The sequence below is a fragment of the Rhopalosiphum maidis genome, chromosome 3, assembly GCF_003676215.2.
Source record: "Rhopalosiphum maidis isolate BTI-1 chromosome 3, ASM367621v3, whole genome shotgun sequence".
In the NCBI taxonomy this organism is placed as follows: domain Eukaryota; kingdom Metazoa; phylum Arthropoda; class Insecta; order Hemiptera; family Aphididae; genus Rhopalosiphum; species Rhopalosiphum maidis.
In genome coordinates this window covers 36628914-36651531 of record NC_040879.1, presented here as the reverse complement: position 1 = coordinate 36651531, position 22618 = coordinate 36628914, and the positions used below count along the sequence as shown (strand labels likewise).

Below are 22618 nucleotides of genomic sequence, written 5' to 3'. Positions count from 1 at the left end.
TTGTATCTTGTATGTGGGTCACGCATTTACATTTTTTACACATAAAATAATAACTGTAATAACTAATTCATATTATCAATTTGATCGGATATTGCATTAAACCACATAGATAATAGAAATAATACCTGACAGGTAATAATTAAAAGGTAACCTATATATAGATTTAATTTTTAATAAACTGTCGTCCTGAATTCTGACATTCAATTTATTTATTTTTTTAATACTACATAGACAATTAATGGCCTAATACAACAACACTAAATGGCTAGTGGTCATAATAATGATATTCAATTCTCGTTTTTAATTATTTTATAATAAATAGACTTCTCGAATTTATATTACTTACAACACAACTATTGAAGTTTATTTTCCATTTTCACATTTTACCCATTTCACTGTCGCACTGAACAAAAAAACCTTTTTCATATTTAAGAATCAAAATTGTTCAAATGTTCATAAGATATTTATGTTATAAAAAAATTATTTTATTAAAGTTAAATACTTAAAATACTTTAATACTTTTGTCAAAGTGTGTGTACTATTAACGTTTCTGTTTTTCGATCAATTTGACAGTATAGCTGTCTTATATCTGATATAGTTACTAATTAGTACCTACCTAATAACTATAAAAAATTATTATAAATATAAGAACCTATCTATATTAGTTTATATATTTATAAGCTAGATATTATAGAGTTGAAATAAATTATTGGTAAAGAAACAATATCATTCAATATTCATTGCTTAATAACTAATATATTTTCAGCTAAATTATATACCGACGTATATGCTATGTGTCTGAATGGTAATACATTTAATTGGCATGCATTATTATTATTGTAGGTACTTATCAATTATCAACATATTTAAAATTGGTAATAATATGCTTCTTTGTATCGCAGTGTCGTACAGTTGAATATTTTTAATAGGTACATAAATAATATAAATTACATTTAATGTTCTAATATTTACTATAATATTGATATCTTATAAAGGTAAAATTTTTTGAACGTATAAAAATATAAAAATAAGACAAAATGTGGCCTATTCTATACTCATATTTTAGAACGATTATTGTATGACGATAAAATAAGCTAAGGTCCTTTCAAGATACCTGCAGTAAATATTTACATTTACTTATACCTACAATTATGTTTTATTTAATAACATTTTTATTAAAATATTAAATACTATAATTAATAATTACTATAAAAATAGGGAAAGTAATAAAGTGAGATACCGTACTAGTATAATATAAGTTTAATCTGTCTATGTAACATATTATATAAATTATGACTTATACAAGAAGTATGAACTACGGTAGGTACACATATTAATTAATTGGAAAGTCAGTTAACTATCATAATTAGGTCTGATACTTATAAAACGCTATAATTTTAAGTATATAGATATATTTGCAGACTATATTATAGTCAATCCTAATAGATTGTAAATATGTAACTAAAATCCGAAATTGAAATTGCTTAATTTTGAAATCACTTTAAAAACAATACGTTTGTATCAAAAATATTGTATATTTAATACTTTTTTTAAATTATAAAATAAATAATTATAATATACGTAGCTAAAATCAGTCATCAAAAAAATCTAATAATTTACTTATATAGTTATATCATAAATGTACAATAATAAACATTTGATTACTAATTTAAAAATATAATTATTCTATTGTCTCCTCTATTCTGTTTGTTATAAATTTGATTAGCTTTGCTTAACCTTGACTGATTTGCATTTCAAAAATGTACAAAACCCGCATACATTGTCTGGGAAGTCCTTAACAAAGAATTATTAAATAATGAACAGTGACATAATTATTTTCAAGGTATCTATTGACTATTACCGAGAATAATATTTGACAAATAGTAAAAATTATGTTATTGGAATTTTTGGAAATTATATATATAACTAAATCATACTATAAAAAATAGTTTAAGCAACCCACATAAAAAGATTAATTATAAATTTGAAAGATATTTTTTATTTTTAAAACGAGGAAGTTGTTTTGCTATATAATAGATATATGTTTCGAACAAGCCTTATCATTGAGTATATCACTGACTACTGTAATGACTAGAGTCCGGATTTATATTCTGTTAAAATGCTTGAAATATGATGTTTATATGCAGCTAAGATTGATGAAATATTCCCAAAAATATTCTTAGTATTCTCAAAATATTCTGAAAATATTGATAATACTAACTAATAAGTAAAAAAAAAAAAAAATGCAATATAATTATTGATTATGATGATTATGAATTTATAGTTTATCATTTTTTATATAATTATATCTTATGTTACATTATGCAATACATTAACATAAAAAAAAAATATTATACAATATTTTTAAAGGGATGTACAATAATATATTTTTTAAGTAAAGTTAGTACGGCGGTCCGTGATTATTGTCTTATATATGCTGAATATCCTTTAATATAATCCAATGTTACGGAAATATGCTAAAATATTCTATAATATGTACCTACCATAAACTAAAATATTCTGAAATATTCTCTGAAGTCAAAATATTAGTAATGACTATGGTATCCATCAAATATTTGAATTAAATAACAAATTAGTGGACCCCTTCCTATGAAAAACAATTTTTTCAGAGACAGTGGTCAGCCTCTATTTCTAAGGATATTTTATAATATTTTTATATTACCTATTATTAATAGCAGGCAACTTAATTTTCTATTTTTAGGAACTAGTGACGTAATTGTGGAAAGAAAATGTGGTAGTGGTACTTGTCCCCTTGACATTTTTGCGGGAAAGAGCAAATGCATCATTTTGCCCCTCAGATATTCCAACAGTAGAAATCTTAAAATGTTTTGAAATAAAAAAAAAAATTCAATACATTTAACATAATAACATTTATACGATAAAATTTTTTTCTAAAATTATTGCATAATAAAATCAATAAAATACATTTATTTCAAAGTTTCTCCTGTTATATAATATTATATTGACGTTTAAAACATTTTTGCATTATAATAAGGATTACAAAAATAACCCAACAATATTATTTCATGAATTATTTAACCGAGTGATTACAGAACATGATTATTTTTAAACACTATTTTATTTAAAGAAGTTAAAGCATATTATAATTGATTTTTATGTATCTAGAAAGTAAAACTGCAGTAGCCGTAATTTCTCAGATGGTACCTACTTACTTAGATAGTAGGCGATTATTAAAAAATATTTTAAGAACAAATGACCAAACCAGTAGAGGATCCATGTTTCGAAAAAACACACTCAATAATTACCAACTATTAGTTTTTAACCATTTCAAAAATATCAATCATATTAAATAATAATATATTCGTTTAATAAGTAGATATTTAGAATTAAATAGTCTACATTAACCCAATTTGAATTATTTGTAAATTATATTTGTTACGTGTAATTTTCATGATTTTTGTTTTTTATAAGTATGAATACAAGAAAAATTGTTAATCTACTATGATAAAATTTTTAGTTTTTACCATTGTCACCTACGTGAAAAAGGCGTATTCCTACGAATATTTTTAGCAATATCTACATCACTGCGCATAACTCAAATAATATATTATTATAATATAGGTGAATTTAGGATTTTAATTTTTAATAGATGTGTACTACATGTCTATATATCTAACTACATCTACCAATATAACATTTTTGTTGATACAATATTATTACAATGGTCAATGGCACACAAGACAACAATTGTTTATAAATTATTTCATATGCTACACATTATAACCCGCAAGCATTCTAAAATTAATAGAAAAATAAATATACGTACCTATATACTATTACATAACCAAAACTATTGTCTATTAAATTATTTTCCGCGAAAAGTCAGTTGACCTTCCTCGGAAACTATCAATATTATATTTTCAATTGTAAAAGGAAAACATTTGCGAAAAGTGGGAGTGAATTATATATTTGGTAAACCAAATCCGAAGGTCTCTAATTATTAATAATAACAACCAGTATATTGTATTGTCTGTATAGTTGTTTTGGCAATTTGGCATGTAGCTATAGTAGCTACATAAGTAGGTACTAGGTACCTAAAAGTAAAACCATAAGACACGATAGGTACAGAACGTGATAGAACTTACTATACTGTATAATACTGAAAATTGAAATATTATGTGTAGACTGTACTACTGTAGATATCTAAATGGCTAAATAAAACTATTAGAAGCTTATATATAATTATTCATACATCGATACATCTATTATGTTAGGTTACATATCACATAATTTATGAATCTAAAATTAAAAAATATTATTAAGATTTTATGTAGTTCAATATCTCCGAATATGACTAAAGCATTTGACATCATAACTGAATACTACACTGGAAACATCTGTTATTAAATATATAATATACTAGCTAGTAGCTGTCCCGACACGGCGTTGTCCGCGTATTGCAAAAATATTGAGGGCCTTAATCGAGATAAAAACTATCTTATCTTTAAATTTGGATCAAAATACTCACAATGTAAAAAATTTCATCAAGATCGGTTCAGTAATTTCGGAGTTCATCCCGGTCAAACACTATGACACGAAATTTTTATATATAAGACATACTGTCTAGCTACTAACATTGCCGTTTTATCCCGGGTGACAGCAAGAAAAAATTTGTATTTTTGTATTACCTCCTATCCGACCTCTCCTAATATAGTATGTATTCTAGCCTTCTAAGTTCTAGAGCCTAAGAAATCTAAACTTTCAGTTGACTGATACTTTCATGCATGAACAATTTGAAAACTATATATTAAAAATAAAATTATGTATTAAAAAATAAAGAAATATGGACAAAAAAATGCAATCAATACATAGGTAGAGACAAATTTAATTATTAGTAGAATATAAACAAATTGGGTAGGTATTATTTTTATATGCTAACTGCTAGTTGTATTAACTATTGTCTATTACATTTTTGAATTATCTTATTTACTATATAAAATTAAGTTAAATATATATATATATATATATATATATATTAAAAAGAGCTGCATTGAATAATTATTGTTTTTTTTTTTTTTTAATGACCTGCTGTAAATCTTCGTTTATTTGGTGCTAATACAGTAATACGTATATTTTATTTTATTTATTTATTTTTTTTATATTTTTTTTTTTTTATTTTAAATATTCATATAAATTATAAGTAGATACTAAGGTGGATATAATATAACCACAACAAATGAGTGAATATCAATCTAAATTTGCTCCTCTTATAAATTTTAACTTATAACCGTACACAACTGATTTTAAAAATGAAGGCACTGACAAATTCCAACGGTACTGAGCATTAAAATCTTAAAAATTATGAACTATAAAGCAAAAGCTTGAAAGTTTAATAGTTCTTTATAAGTGGTATATTTTATAGATTTTTTTTAGTTAAAATTCGAATGAAATTAGATATTTAAATGATTAAATGATAAGAATAAGAATTTTAGATATTTTGTTTTAATTCAAAAACATTTACATTACTCATGGGGACTTAAAACGTTAGGTTTGGGTAGGTATATTATAATCTTTTAAATTCACAGTTTAATTTCCAAAACATTTAAATTAATTCTAAGATATTATATTTATACCACGAACATAATTTTCACCGTTTAACTTTAACGTTTTCATACAGTAAAATACTAAGAACTATAGACATACAAATTACCTAATAACAATAATATATCATACTAAAAATTAAATATATCATCATAGCATATACTATGAATTATTATGATAATTAAATATTAATAATTCAATAAATGCAATTTTTTTGAAAAAATTAATTTAACCTACCGTATTACTAATAGTAAAATAAATTACCATAATATCAATAGGTATCATAAAATATATACTTAGTACTAAAGGCTAACACTACTGACAGTTTTCATTCAAAATTAATTTCGTATGCGATGATTTATCATTGAATTAAAATTTAATACCTACATAGATTACTATAAATTACAGTAAATCACTCGATGACGAGGTACGCACACAGTACAGCAAAGCATTAACCTACTCCCCCTTTTTAAATTAAATTAATTTTAACTGTTATTTTTATTAGGTAGTAATTGTACAATTTATATCCTGTACTCGTAAGCTTTCATTACCAAATACTTATTACTTCACGTCATCTCGTCATCTATGCTTCTATAGACATATCTATACACTATACCGGGGTGGCAAACTTTTTGAACACTACGTGCCAAAAGTTACCTTTCTTTTTTTTGAAAAATGCGTGTCATGAAAAATATTATACTCAATATCTACAGATAAAATTTAATAATCGTTATTGACCGATAAAAGTGGTATACTCAAAATATTTTCACCTATTATATATATAGTAAAAATATTTTAATTTTTCGCGTGCCTTCAAAATCTTTTCGCATGCCACCTCGGGCACGCGTGCCATGGATTTGCCATCTCTGCACTATAATCTATGTTTAATAAATCTATAAATGTTACCATCAATGTAAAAGACAATTAATTTAAAAACTACAAGTCAAAAAAATATTTTCAGTTTAATAATCATATAATTTATTGTTTAACATGAGTAATGCCGGTAATGTAAACATAGTAGGTATGCATCAAAGTTACCTATCCTAAAATAATTATATTATTATTATCATTGATAGACAGATTCAAATGATTTAATAATTAAAATGTAGGTACTAGGTATGTAGTACAATTTAAAAATACGATTTTGTTTTCAAGATCATTAAAGAAAACCTATAATTGAGCGAAACTGTAAATGTATTTTAACAATAGTTTAAAAAAGGAGGGGTAAAGTAGGCAACAGCTCTGCTGTACAATATATATATCGAGTATAGCTCGTCATTAAGTAAGTCACTGTAGTATCTATGTTAAATTTGAATACAGTGAGAAATCATTACATACAAAAAACCATTTTGATTAACAGTTTCTGTCGACCTATTTATTAGGTAAGTAGGTTCTAAGTTATTTTATAATATCTATACATTTATTTTGCTATTACCTAATGTTATTTTTTTTAATCTTTTTATTATTATTATTATTATTAATGTAATGAGTTAAATTAATTTTTGTAAAATTAAATTTTGTATAATATTTAATAGTGATTAATAATTTTATAATATTACCAGCTGTTATTATTTATCAATTCATAATATAATACCGATGTACAGTATAGTACAATGTGATTAAATTCGTAGTAAAAAAGTTTAAAATTAGACTAAATATTTTGAAAATTTTATTTGGATTGTACCTAAACAATATCTTATGAAAGTTGAAAAATTTCAAGTTATACGAATAATATTTGTTTTTGTTGAGTTATAAGTTACGACAAATTAACTAGAATTAAAAATGGTATACACTTTTACCTACTAAATAATTTGTAAATTCTTGTGGTATTGATGAATTTTGTCTAAATTTGAATTTAATTGCTTATAAAAAAAATACTTTATTTTCAAATTTTTTTAGCTAATATAAAAATGATAACTTATGTTATATCTTGTGTTAAATTATCATAATGCTTGAATTCTTTATAAAAGCTCGAAATTTTCAAAAACCTGCTGTATAATAAATATTAAATAGTTATATTAATAAGTAGTAAAATTTCACTGTTGAACGATTAGGTTATGAAGGTTAGGGATAGATAATTTAAATAGGAAATTATTTCACTAGATCACTCCTTCTCTCAAACCATTAGTATTTTATATTAAATCTATCTTTTATTTAGGTATATAATTCATTAATTTAATCTTATTTTATTAACCCAATCATTTATACTTATTGTGAAAAAAAATATTTACAAAGTATAGTAAAGTACAAATGTAAAATAAAAAAAAAGGTAATTTTATTAATAGTGGAATGTTTCAACTTTCTATGATTATTATTTTTTAAATATCATTTGTTCATAAGAAATGTATAAGGTTTTATGCTAAATTTTTATTTTAATGTCTTATAAAAAACTTACGAGAAATCTTTTAATACATTTTCAAGCCTAGGGTGTTCAAATTAAAAATGTATAAATAATGTTTATTACACTGTTACATGTTGTATACCTATATATAAGGCAATTCTTTTATCAAATAACACTCATTATTCTAAAATCTATTAATGTTTTTAAAAATATTTTTTACATTATTTCCAATTATAATACAAAAAATTGAAATTTTTTACTTTATGAATATTTTTTGGAGTATTTTGAAATATACAGTTAAAATTCGGATGATTAATTTATGATTATTACTTTATTAGTTATGTTATAACTGTTATTAAATAAATTTGAAATTTTTAAATATATGTGAGCGTATTGTAGTCGTACCTATGAAGTATAGGGTACCCCGCAAAATGTTGGTCTACAACTCCGCTTACCAAAGCTTTAAATATTTATAAAGGTATCTCATAAACTACTAGTACAACTTTCGATTTTTATGTACCAAAATATTTCAAACAATATTTGGCTTTACAATATGACATTAAAAATGTATGTTGTCAGTTGTCATTCAAAAAACTAAAAAGTAAAAAACTTAAAAAATTGTAACGATAAATACCTAATATTAAAAATATAATTTTTTTCAAAAACGTTAATACCTACATTTTGAAATAAGGAATGTTATTCGATAAAATAATAGTGTTGGTAGGTATATAAAAAAAACACTACAGTTATATACTACCTTTTATACCTATTACCTATTACCTATGGTATTATAATATTTATGTAGCGTTTAAAACTCGTAATTTTTCATCACAATTTTACTTTCGAAAAATCAACAAAATACTATTTTATATCACCAAAGGTCACAGGAGCCGCCCTCTCGCGACTCGCGGGTGTGTAAACGAAAACGCACGTCCGCCACAATTCGGCACGCAATTATTAAACACCCCAAAATCGATATTCTCTATTGTGTCGTGTATGCATGTATGCATCTTGCATGAGTGTAAGTACGCGACTACCCTAATATGTATTGGCGCGTGCTCACGATTTTTAGGAAATTTAATACCTACGCTACGAAGAATTAATATAGATAAACATACTTAAATTCGTGACATAATACTGTTACCAGACACCGTCGCGGCACTGCATAAAAAATATAATTTTTCCGTAATAAATAATAGTATTTGGACACGCCGGGTAACTGGTATATAAATTTGGGTTTGTTTACCTCCAAGCCGAAATTGATGCAAGAAGAAGAAGTAAAAAATATTTATTGATAAGTGATAAGGCGATAGGGATTATTATTGGGCAGAGTCTACGCCGTCGCCGACCCGTTGACCGAAGTCCGCCAAACGAAAATCATTAAGACGAACGCCGTCAGCGGTACACTGGTGGTACTGGACGGCTTTTGAATGTGTTCCGTTCAAAAGTAACGGGACGTATCCAGAAGGCGCCGGACGATCGAATAGTGTATTCATCCACTGTACCATGTCGGATCATTCGTCACTTGTCGCAACGTTCAAAGAAAAATTGCGACCCAGATACTATGGCAAGTCCAGCGGAGCGAACAGTCGTTACATAAAAGAGAACATTTATTTCAACGGTATCGCTCTGAGGGAGTCGCTGCTGTATGACAACGAGTATCAGGACACACAGACCCACAAACGCATGCTGATTGGCCACAACAACAAGACTGCCAGTTACCCGAACAACAAGTGTCTAGAGTTAGAAAAAGGTTGTTTCATATATCAGAATCCCGCTAGCCATTACGACGACAACGATTTTATACACAAGTTCACTGACATGTCTATGGTTAATGAGCTCGAGGTAGTCAACAGCAATTACATGAATTCCTTAGACACAAAAACATATAACCTGGTAAAGCGTTTTAATTAAAATATATATATATTTTTCTCATTACAAGTGTGAATGATACTGCAATTGATCATATTGTTGTGAAAAATATGCAGCATTATATTTTTTCAACTTTTAGTATTGAAGAAATTATGAAAAATACATAAATCAAAGTAAACGTTTTGTAACTGATATAAGCTAGATATATGTGCCAACAATTTGGTTATTTTCATAGGTATCCTAAAACCTTAAAAATAAAAATACAATTTTACTAACTTAAAATAATAATAATATGAGAATCGGATTAAATCAGTTTAAATATGCACTTAAAATATATTTGTTTTAGAAAAAAAATGACCGTGAAGAAATTCGTAAGCGCTTAGTAGAAGGTTATCATAACACGAGAAAGTCGACAAAAAAATCAAGTTTAGAATCTAGATTACAAAACGGTGAGTAAAATTTTGCATTAAACAATAAGGTACTCAAATTTTAAAGTTTATGTTCTGTATTATGTATTTAACTATAATAATAATTCAAAAATTTGAATAATTATGTACTACTATTATAAATATTACTTTGAAATATTTTATTTTAATTTCTAACTGTACACAAACAAAGATTGGGTCAGATAACTAATCATTAAAAACAATTTAAAATAATATTATGGTTACTATATGGATATTACTGTTTTACCTATATAACTTATGTTCTCTTATTTATTTGTGTACCCATATAGTGGTCTACTCTATTGTTGATGTATATTAAAACAAATCTATATTAAATTATTGCTAATTACTAAATTTTATCTATAGATATAATATTATAATATTTGATTTTATAGGGTCTAATCTACAGCTATGCTTTATGAACGAACAATCTTCAGACACAGAATTACCAATTAATAATTGTGACATCTCAATTGAAGATGAGAAGATAAAATCTGCTGTATGTATAATAATTGATTATCAATCATAAATCATTGCATTCAACTAAGGATGCAACAATTTTTATAAAAATATTTGTGTAACAAAATAATTTTTAGGCTGAACTCAAACAAGGACTGAATTTGGCAAAAAATCGAGCACGTGCACATATGATTTCAGATCAGCGCAATTGTGTAATTTCAGCTGTAATTAAAGAAAGTCTTTCAAAAGTAAGTTATTATTTTATTGTATAACTTTATAATCAGAATATCGATTATTTCTTTATTAATATTATATATGATTTTAAAAGTATAATTATATATATTAAACTAAGTTAACGTGAGATATTTTGGTATGGGCTTATATATTTTTCTAAAGATAGTTTTTAGTATTGTAACTCTTATTTTATATAATATATATAGAATATACAAGACGTATATATATTGCAGAATTATAAATTTTTTCTACTGTAATTGTATCTATTATCATCTTTGATTTAAATATGAAAAATAACACTTGGTATATAGCCACATACTGAGGCATGGCATTGAAGTATGCAGTCATATGGTAGTTTTTCTTTAAAAAAGACAAGGGAGTTTTGATCACTATGAACGGTGGTTGTTACAGAGCATATTTTTTGAGTGGCTTTGGCTATTTTGGAAGGTATGGATATTAAAAAAATTGTTGTTCCAACAGGATGTAACAACTTGTCAAAACTTTTTACGAAAAATTGCCTATAACAATATGTATTATACAAAAAATTTACCGAGTGACTCATATCATTGTGTAGAAATGGCCTATCAGATCTTAAGTCCTGTAATTTCTTTTTATGGGGATTTCTGAAACCAAAAATGTATATAAAAAAACCTTAAAGGATTCTGGAATTAAAGGGAAAGATTGAAAGAATTTCTGATGATAAGCCAAGTGTTATTTTTCACACGTAAATTATTATTGATAATAATAATTAAATAAAAAAAATATATGTGTTTTATTATGTTTTCTTAATTGTCACTAATACCGGACACTTAATACATGTTACAAAACTTGATTACCTATTTTTGAAATTAATTATTTTTGTTTTATTAATATATTATTATATTTTCACTTTTAATATTTATTATAATATTTTAGTCTATTATCGAGTATATATTTTTTAGGTTGGAGTGAAGTTAGATAATGATAGAAGACGTGTCAGTAGACATTTCTTAATGCGTTTAAACTTGGCACAACTACAAGTTATTGTTAACGATCTGCATTCTTACATTGAATGTGAGTATAATATACAGTATGTACTCGTATACTGTAGTCTGATAACTAATATATGACGTATAGTATATGTCAGCTAGTTATTTATCAAAGAAAATATATAAGTTTAATTTTTTTTTTCAGACTTAAACGAAAGCCTTGTGAATTTATTACTAGAGAGAGATGAACTACATATGGCAAAGGATTCAATGTTGGTTGACATTGAAGATTTGAAACATGTTACTCGCATGTCATATTAACCCAAAAACTTACTTTCACATTTTTTAAGCAATTTGTATTTTAAAAGTGTGTGTAACTTTAAAACATTAGAACTGTAGTGTCGGATATTCATAAGTATCATTAATGATATTTTCATTCCTTCAAGTATTATATATTTATAACTTATAAACAAGGTTGTACTGAAAATACAAATTTGGTAGGTGTTTTTATAAATAGGTCATAATGTTTTATAATATTATGTATTCCTTGCTATAAAAAACAAAAAATTCTTTAAATTTCATAAGAGGGGTGAACTACAGGTACAGCTTTGTTTATAGATATTTAGATTATTAAAACCTATGGTTAGTGCCTAGAATATATTTATAGGTAATTAAATTGTTTTTAAAATATATTATTTCCTTGTGTTCTATTATATTATATTACATCATAATCTTTAATGTGGTATCTTTTTATTGTTAATTTGATGATTTAAATATACTTAAATCTTTCTCATTTTATTGATCTTATAGTTCTTTTAAATTTTAATTTTACATTTATATTAGTACTGTTAATTATTGTTTACTATCAACTATGAATATATTCTTGTCTTAACATTAAGTATTAATTCTTATAAGTTTGAACAAATTTTTATTTAAAATTATACACTTCATTCCAAAAACGTATTACTAGTTATAATAAATAATTTAATATTAATTATAATTTTAGATAAAAACATCTTTATCGCAATAAACCACATAGCGCTTATAACATAAACCGACACTACAGAATATATTTTATGTTTTGCTTACGCACAAAATGTAATACCTATATAGAATACCCAATTAACCAAAACTGTTGTTATGTTATTATGTTAAACTATTTTTATGCTAGAATATTTAGATATTGTTTGTGTATTGGCTTGTCTTTTTAAATCAATACACAATATTATGGAATAAAAATAAATGTTTTCTTTATTTTATAAATTACCACAATAGTTTTTGTTGTATAATAAGAATATAAAATTTATAATTAATAGTCATGTTGAAAATATTTTCTTTTTTGCGGATGCAGCTTTTGATCATTTTTCAAATATTTCAATAACTTGACAGGCAAATGTTATAGTTACATATTTAATTATAGTTCAGTTATGTCATACAATTTGAAACAAATTCAATGAAAACTTTATTCATGTACCATAATCCAAAGAACAAAATAAACATTATGGTGTCTATATTTGATTCATTAAGAAAAATTTAAAAATAATTCATAACTTTTTTAAAAATGTATGGTAAATATTCTATAATTTTCACATAATACTACAGTACTAAGTAAATGATTAGTTAAAATATAAAGTCTGTTAGAATAATCTTACAGTTAATTGAGATAAGCTGAAATTACATTTCACTAATATCATTTACCAAATCAATTGATACAGCAAAAAATAATAATAATAATAATAATGTCTATAATGTCTTATAAATAATATCTATTTGGGTGTTTATAAAGACTCTAATTAATATGTATGGAAAATTTATTCTTTCAATATAAATATATTAATAAAACTCAGAACTTCTAGGTTTTTGTAAAGTGGTATATGACTAAATTGACAACCATTATCTAGTATATTTTATACATTTAATAAAAATAAACTAAATTACTATGAAATACTGTCAAAAATGAATATAAAGTTTCAGTCTACAGTCATTTCATAGATGTATTGTTAAATTGAAGTAATACTTGCTTAACCATTCTATTCCTTAGTTAAACTTTATACTAGACATTTTGATAAACAAAAATCATAAAAATTATGCTGCATTTGTCATTTATATTTTGATAAGCTTTATTATGGCCTACAGTCTAGATCAGCGGTTCCTAACCCCCCGAAGTATGTGTTTTATGTCTAAGATACTGAACATTTATCAATAATTATTTTTTAATACAAAATATAAAAATATATACTTCATTATGACATTTTTTATTTAGAATTTAGAGCTATTATGTGCATAAAGTTATATGAAGGGTTCAACTAGTAAATATTTAGCTCAGATGTATGAAAGTAAAAAAAAGGGTTGAATAAAAATAAAAAATATTTGATGTAAAATATCTAAGGTAATAATAATTGCCCCCTTTTTGAGTTACTTAAATGTTTTAATCATATGTGTATAATAAATACAAGGATTTTTATAACCTTAAATTCTGAGTCAAAATTAATAAATTATAAAAACTGAATGTTCGCAATTAAAATACAGATAACCATATAGGAGTGCGCAAGGGAAGGACAGTGTGGGCAGCTGTCTCACCTGCAGTCTAAATTATCATCTCTAAATATAAATTGCAAGTATTAATCAATTTTATAGACATCTTATGTATGATATGTATTTATTCTGCAATACTATAAGCGAAGTCTACACACGCCTATCATACAATAAATCAAATTTTAAAATTACTATTTTTCATATTATTACTATTTATTAAATTAATTAAGCACCTATTTGAAATTGATTATAACTAAGGCTCCAATTTTAAATCACTAAAAAAACTCTTACAAGAAATATAATATGCACTTTAATATAACCAAAATAAATCGAGAAATAATTAAAAATAATATAAACTAAAAATAAATAAAAATGTTTTTTTTTTATATATATATACATTATTATTTATTATTTACTAAGTGGTTTATTAAATTTTAGATTTAAATTGTTACAAAAATAAATAAATGTTCTTAAATTGAATTGGTTCAAAGTAATACTATTCAAAATTATTTCGAATACTAACTCTGACAAATGTCTTATCTGTTTACTTTTTTTTTAATGCGGCTTCCCTAAAAAATATAAAATAAATCCCATTCTAAACACAAATTAGTAAAAATTTCTCAGAAGCTATGAAAATAACCCTAGAATCTAAAATATACATTACATTTTGTATTTTAAGTCCGTAATGCATATACAAATAAATAGCTTACTTTGCTATTTTGTTCTGTTTAAATAATAATTTAAGATAAAGTTATAGAATTTGAGCCCTGATTATGACTAACATCTATGATTAACTTACAAATTATAACATTAATTTTAACCATCATGATATTCATTTTATTTGATTAGGTATTCTACTAAATATCAACAATATAATAACATTTAAAAAGGATACGTATCATACATCTTTCCCATCTTTCTACTAAATATAATTCGGAGACCAGTAAGTAACGCATATACCAATAGGATATAAAATCGAATATCTTCAACATTATAATGTGAAACACAGGAACATTCAGCAAAAAATCTGAAATTTTCAAATCACTAGGATATTATAATTGTTTAATGGAATACCAAAGTAAAACTATAATATATTCTAATACATACTACAAAGACACGATAATGACTGTGCGGCGTTTATGTTCTCGTGCAAGTGTCAAACAAGGTACAGGATGGATAAAATAATTATAATTCGTTGTTATTCATATATGCACTCGTCGGTTGTGTTGTACTACTATGCTAAGTTATTATAATTTTATTTGCCAGCAGAAACTATACACGCGTGTCGAATTACAGTAGCTTCTTTGATTCTAAAAAATTGTGTATAGTGTAGTACATTAGCATAGCGTCGTCGACAAATATAAATGTATTGAAATTAACGTATATTACACCACTATATTCTACTGAATAATAACTATGACTATATCTAAGTGGGTACCTACCAATTACGTGTAATGCGGACAGTACGATTGTCAGTGTAGATAAAATATTAATATCATATTATTCACATTAAATTATTACATATAAGGTAAATTATATATTTGTATATGAATATCCTATATCATGTTTATTGTCATTTTAGTCGGCACCATAGGGCATAGAGCGAAACAGATAAAACGACAATGATAAATAAAAAACGGTAAATTCACAGAATTCATAATAATATATCAAATAACTGATAATAAAAAAATATATTATAATCGTTATTATTATTATTATTATGACTAATATTTATATTATCTCGTGCGTATTATGTTGTCTAACTTGAGCCCTTGAGGGACAAACTTGAGCCAAGCATCATAAGAGTAACACTTTAGAAGGGGTTTTTAATCGGACATTTTAAATTTGAGAATATATAGCCAAGTAGGTACCATATTTGAATATTATAATCATGTTTCTACGACACGTTTATAGATTTACTCAATACGTTACATTAACACACTATAACTCTATAAAACACCATTAAGAGGACGTCGCAACTGCATGTGTTTTCCCCGTCTTACACACGTACGACATTTTACATTTTCGTTCACCAGTTGCAATAGTGTGTTTTTAGTTTTGATATTACAGTGAATTGACCTATTATCAGGCTTTTAAGTAAGAACATTATCTGTGTTCTCTCGTTGGTTTTTTACGATATTTTAATTTTTAAGTGAGTTATGAGTTTGAAAAATATAAATATTTTATATTATTTACTAATTGTTATAGACGACTAATTAATAATGTAGGTAGTTTGTATTTTTGTAAACTAAAAATTATTCGTATAAGCAATGTTTTCAAGCTTGATCCTATTTGTTGTGATGTAACAATAATCAGAATAGTCTGTAAATAATAATAAAGAAAAATAGAAACGGACTAATTCAAGTTTATGAATATGATTCAAAGTTTTAAATATTTTAAATGTATCTTGGAGGGTTTACCTCTCGCGACAAAGCAAAGTTTAATATAAAGTGTACAGTAGGTACGGAAAGTGTATATTTCAATCTCTACGGTAGAAGTTTAGAACTTAAAATTGAATTATTAACAGTAAAAAACACCTGGGCCTCAACAATTTTTTTATTATGTTATAACAAAAAAACAATGGAAAAAATTAATCTAAATCAATAGAGTATACACGTTACACTATATCGGCTAGGCTAAAACGCATCGCTCTAATTTATGTACATATTTGAACTGGCCATTACTATACAAATGGCAAAAGTCAGTGAATCCCTCGTGTTTTTATATCGATGCGGGACCCTTCTTTGTAAATGGAAAAATCATAATTATAAAAAGTAGTCAAGTGCGTACTGCTCTGATATATTAAGTATCGAGTGGGTCACTGTTATTAGTGTGTTCAATTTGAATTCAATAGTATATCGTTGTATATGAAAAACAATTTTGAGCGGAAACGGTCTGACAGCCTATATCACCAAATATATTCCATTATATGTTTGTTTGATTTAGTGTAGGATACCTACCTTAGATATATAGTTTATTTTTCTTTTATAGTATTACGATAGGTTAGTATAATTATTTCCAAAAATATTGCATCAATATATTATATAGTAAATACTACTTATTTGATTATAATAATAATATATATTTATGCCATAGAATATCAACTTATTTATAGTTTAAAATTCAAATAAAGAATTAATAATTTCGTCAAAATGTTAATTTAAAATAATGTCTATAAAAATTAATTACCTTCATATATATTTTTTAGATTTTGTGGTTTTTACTATAAGAAATGTTCATGATAAATTTCGTATTAAATTTTCAAGAATTTTTATCCAATGAATAATTTTTTATAGACAATTATAGAAGAAAAAATATAATTTTTATAGAATTGTCTTTTATAGATATGAGATCTATAACGTTTCTTTACATTATAAACATATAGTGATAACTAGAAATAAAGTATAACTTTAAAAAGAATTAAGAACAGTATACAGGGAAAAAAATAAAATGTTTTAATTAAAATTAAAATATATTTATAATAACAGATTATGTATATGTTAATGTTATTATTTTTTATAATTACATAAAAAAAAAATTTACATATTTACTTACTGGCTAAACATAGTAGGTCAATATATAAATTTATAATAAATAGTAACAATAGTAACATAAACTCAGTTATATAACATTTTAGCAGGTAACATATTAAATCGTTTTTTAAATCCAAATTGCACATTTTTTTTTAAATATACATTTGGAAAGAAAATAATTAACAGACTTAAAAATGACTAAGCAACCACAAGGAGAAGACAAGAAAGTTACAGAAATGGGTTTTACGTAATTATATTTGAATTTTTGTTTGTGTGTCACTTAAATATATTGATCACTTTTCAGGCCAACTCCACGACCCGGTGGTTTTTTGAAGATCAAATTAGATGTAAAAGAAAAAAAGAATAAAGTACTTCAATTTGATCAATATCAAAATATCATAAGTCGAGTAGAGGATATGGAGAAGAATAAATTTAGAACTGAAAAGACTGTTGTTAAAAACCCAGTGCCACCAACGATAACACCAATAAGAAATTTAAATTTGCCAAAAATTTCTCAGGAATCTTTGTTTGACAAATGTCTAATTGAGAATGAAGATAATGGTATAAATATAATTGTATAACATTAAAATAATAGAATTAATGCATAGTATATATCAACTATTTTTAGTTTTTACTGATAACTAAGTTAAGCATAGTAATTACTAATTAATAAATTAAATAACTAACTCAGGTATATAAAAAAAAATTAAATTATTGTGTGATTCTAATTTTTGTACATCACTAGTGTGAAGTTCAAAACGACGGCTGAGGACTATGCGGTTTCTCTTTAATGTCAGTCTTTACATTTTGAGTGTCTGAGTAGTGAGTAGACTACGAGTATGAAGGAACAAACACATATCACACTATCATAGATACATATAATTGGTTTTAATATTATAAATAAATTTTTTCATTAATTAACCTATGCTATAAAAATTTTAAACGTTTTTATCTAAATTGTTTTTATATAAAATGTAACCACTATATAACAAATTTAATAGTGCTTTGAAAAAAATTCGTTAAATGGTTTTTAGTAACAAATTAGATCTAGTTAATACTTTTGAAGAGTTAAAAATTATTACTTTTCTAAATATCAAAAAAAAAAGCATAAGAGAAATGAGAATTTTTTCTCAAAACCCGTGTCTGATAAAATCGATTTTCTTTTTTTTTATGTATTTAATTCTAAAATAAATAATTGTAGGCCCATAGACATTTAAATATTCCAGCAAAATTTTAGTACTTACCTATTATAATTTTCTATACATGGTTTACATTTTTAATATTTATAGACATTTGATATTTTAATTTAAAATATCGGCAATTTTGGTAGGTATTAAATTATATTAATACGAGATTCCACACAACGACGGATCCAGAGATTTTTCTGTGGGGAGAGCATATTATTTATATTTTCAGTAAATTCATTATAAATTTTACATTAAATTAATATATGAGTAAAATACACGAATAAAATAAAAAGTAATTTCAACACCAACTGTTCGACTATTGTATAGGTATTTATTTAGTTTTTAAAATAATATCTATATTTAAATAAAAAAAATTACTATTTCAAATTGCTTCTATAGTGCATTGATAGGGGGAACGTGTTCTTGTGTCTCCGCTGGATCTGTCACTGGTTCTACATAAGTAGCTTATTATACTGAAAATTCTAAAGAATACATTAAAATAATTGTAATATTATAAATATTATTTATATGTATATATAATGTATATATTAATATAATATAGATATACAGACATTTTAAGCAAAAATTAATTCAAAATACAATAGACATACATAGTAAACGAGTACTCAAGTAGCAATATAAATGTATATAATAATTTATAAAATATTATATTTATAGTAATACTTCTAATGACTTACTCAAAAACGATGTGCACACACCCGAGCTATGATATAGGTGTAGGTAATGGCGAAGCTGAGGGGCATGGGTTGAATTTTTTTACTGGTGATGTTTTAATCACGGTTATAGCCTAATTTCTCACGATATTTTGGGGTGTATAAAAATCTTTAAAAAGCCCCCCCCCTAGATTGAGCTCCAGGTACTGTATATCAGGCAGAACCTACTTAATTTTATATATTATTATTATAATAATATATAAAAATTTAACAATTTTAAAATCAATAAATTAATTTTTACGTAGGTGAAATGCAAAACGAGTACGAAAAATGGTTGGACGAAACTGCTCCAGCTAATGATACCAATCTCATGGATAATCTTGAAGAAGCGATAAATTTTATAGTACTTTTAGCATCCAAGCCAGAGGCCGACTCCAGCGATTTTGATGAAATGCAAGCTATTTCAGTAGTACAGTTTTTACGTACTATTAAAACACCTAATGGTGTATATGAGCCCAACAATATCCGATTGATGGAGTACATTGACAAAAAAGGCGAAGAATTTCATAAACAATAATCTATTTATAAATATACGACAAAAATTTACACACCCTAATAAAAATTTAGTATGTAAACATACAAATTTTGTTTTTCATTTTTCATCAGTTTTAAGATTTAAAATTTTTTAAGACATGCCTGTGTATGAGCATAAGTATATTGGTATTAGGTATAATTTTAAAAATCGTCAAAAAAAATGTGTATTCTTAGAGAAAAATATTGTGTACAAAATATTTAAAACTTAAATGTTTTAAGTTAAAACACCGTGGATTAGCTTCCTACTATTATAATAACAGGTGTTGAGTACCACTTAATTCAATTTCTTAACAATTTTTGTACGATTATTGAAAATCCTGACAGTTTTCAAAATGCACTAAAACCAAAACATTTTTCTGTTTATGTTATTTGTCAGGATGAATTTGTATTGAATGTGCGTCAGTGACGGATACGAGTAAGTTTATGGAGCGATCACCCCCCCCCCCTTTGAGCCGTATTTTTATATTATAAAACTGAGCTGAAAGCTGATATTTTTATTTTTTTGATTCTACTAATAACACATAGACGGTGAAATAATGCAAATAATTAGCTTCCAATAAATTACAGGTTATATAAAAATAGCCAATAGGAAATTTTATTTTTTTTAATTCGTCCTCCTCTTGAGTGACCTCTGGATCCGCTAGTCGCTACTGATGTGCGTGAACAAAATTCAGCAACACGGAAAATATAAATAGTTCATTGACATAGTGATCCCCAAGATGTTTAAATCTTAGTATAGATAGGTTAGGTATATACCTATATATTTGTATCATTATGTTATTTAGTATCAAACAATAAAAAAAAAAAATGTCTACATTTTTTATTATTTTTAAATTATTCATAACTCACATAATATACTTGAAAATTTATCAAAAAATAAAATTTAACTCAACAACATTAGCTACTTGACTTACAAAGTAGAATTATATTTATATAGTATACACTCCGATCATTTTTGTTCTAACAGACTTTACAATCACAACTTAAAGCGGAAAACCAGTTTGGGTAACAACTTATAATGGTCACATTAGTCACATTCAGCCGAGTTATTTGACGACAATAATATAATTTATATCGAAGCAGGAAACCATTGTCGACCTCAATTATATTAAATGTATTCCTTAATTATAGTAAAAACAACTTACAAACAATTACAATTTACTACAACCACATAGAAAGTCACGTACACGTTCCTACTAATAATATCAAAGTACCTACTATAAGTATGGGCACATTAATGATCAACACTTAAACAGCCGTTACATACCACGATTACAGACATTCTAACTTCTAAGAATTTTTCTCAACTGCGCAAAGCGACAGTTAAATGATTGCAGTGTAAAAAAGAAGACTGAGAGTTCTCCCACTCACACGTCATACGTGTCACCAATTTATAGTGCTGATAACTAGTAAAGATAGGTATGCACTTTTGGCTAACTGTTGTTTAAATAATCTCCATTTTTTAAATTTCGGAATTAAATGTAAGAGAATTAATATTATATATTTTAATTAGATTATAAATTAAAAATATTTAATAATGAGGAGTGATTTATTATTATTATTATTATTCATGGGTTTCATCTTTTAGAGTAATATACATTTTTCTATAAAAAACCATCTTCAAAGTTTAACATATAAGCACTTTTACTGCAATAAAAAGTAATGATAAATAGAAAAAACCATTCATAAATATATTATTCTAATATCTTTAAAACCGTCGTTGTACTTATAGAATCTAAAATTAAGGAAAACAAAATTTTTTATGTAAAACCAATTTTTGGTAAAAACCAATTATTGTATAGTTTTGCCTCAATTTAATAGTATTACATATTTTTATTATTTACCTAATAAAGTAATAAATATATATATATATGTGCTTATGTATATTGATGGGCCTCAAAGATTTTTTTACAAAATTGTTGGTCCACACAACTAAAAAGGTTGGGAACTGTTGGGATAAGTAATTGATATTTTCAACCTTTTTAATATTTTTTTCTAATTTATTATTTGTACCATACATATTTATATCATTATTCTTGGATAAAACAAGACTTTTAAGAGTAATATCTACAAGGTTCCACATAAAAATTCATGAAAAAATATATGAAAAATATTGACCCCCCTGGTAACTAATACTATGTAAGGGCGCTATATTTTTATTAGCCCCAGGTGTCAAATGTACTAGATCTAGC

At 25.1% G+C, this 22618-nt stretch overlaps 2 protein-coding genes across 2 annotated transcripts; both read left to right on the top strand.

Annotated features, from left to right (window-relative positions):
• Positions 1 to 8898: 8898 nt before the first annotated feature.
• LOC113558839 (schwannomin-interacting protein 1) lies at positions 8899 to 13133 on the top strand. Its single transcript, XM_026964409.1, has 6 exons — positions 8899 to 9820; positions 10143 to 10245; positions 10638 to 10741; positions 10839 to 10949; positions 11877 to 11988; positions 12109 to 13133. Exons 1-6 carry the CDS (start codon positions 9431 to 9433, stop codon positions 12222 to 12224), a joined length of 936 nt encoding a protein of 311 aa, XP_026820210.1. The 5' UTR covers positions 8899 to 9430; the 3' UTR covers positions 12225 to 13133.
• A 4927-nt stretch (positions 13134 to 18060) lies between these two features.
• On the top strand, positions 18061 to 20409 carry LOC113558916. Its single transcript, XM_026964497.1, has 3 exons — positions 18061 to 18218; positions 18276 to 18532; positions 20138 to 20409. Exons 1-3 carry the CDS (start codon positions 18166 to 18168, stop codon positions 20407 to 20409), a joined length of 582 nt encoding a protein of 193 aa, XP_026820298.1. The 5' UTR covers positions 18061 to 18165.
• The last annotated feature ends 2209 nt before the right edge of the window (positions 20410 to 22618 follow it).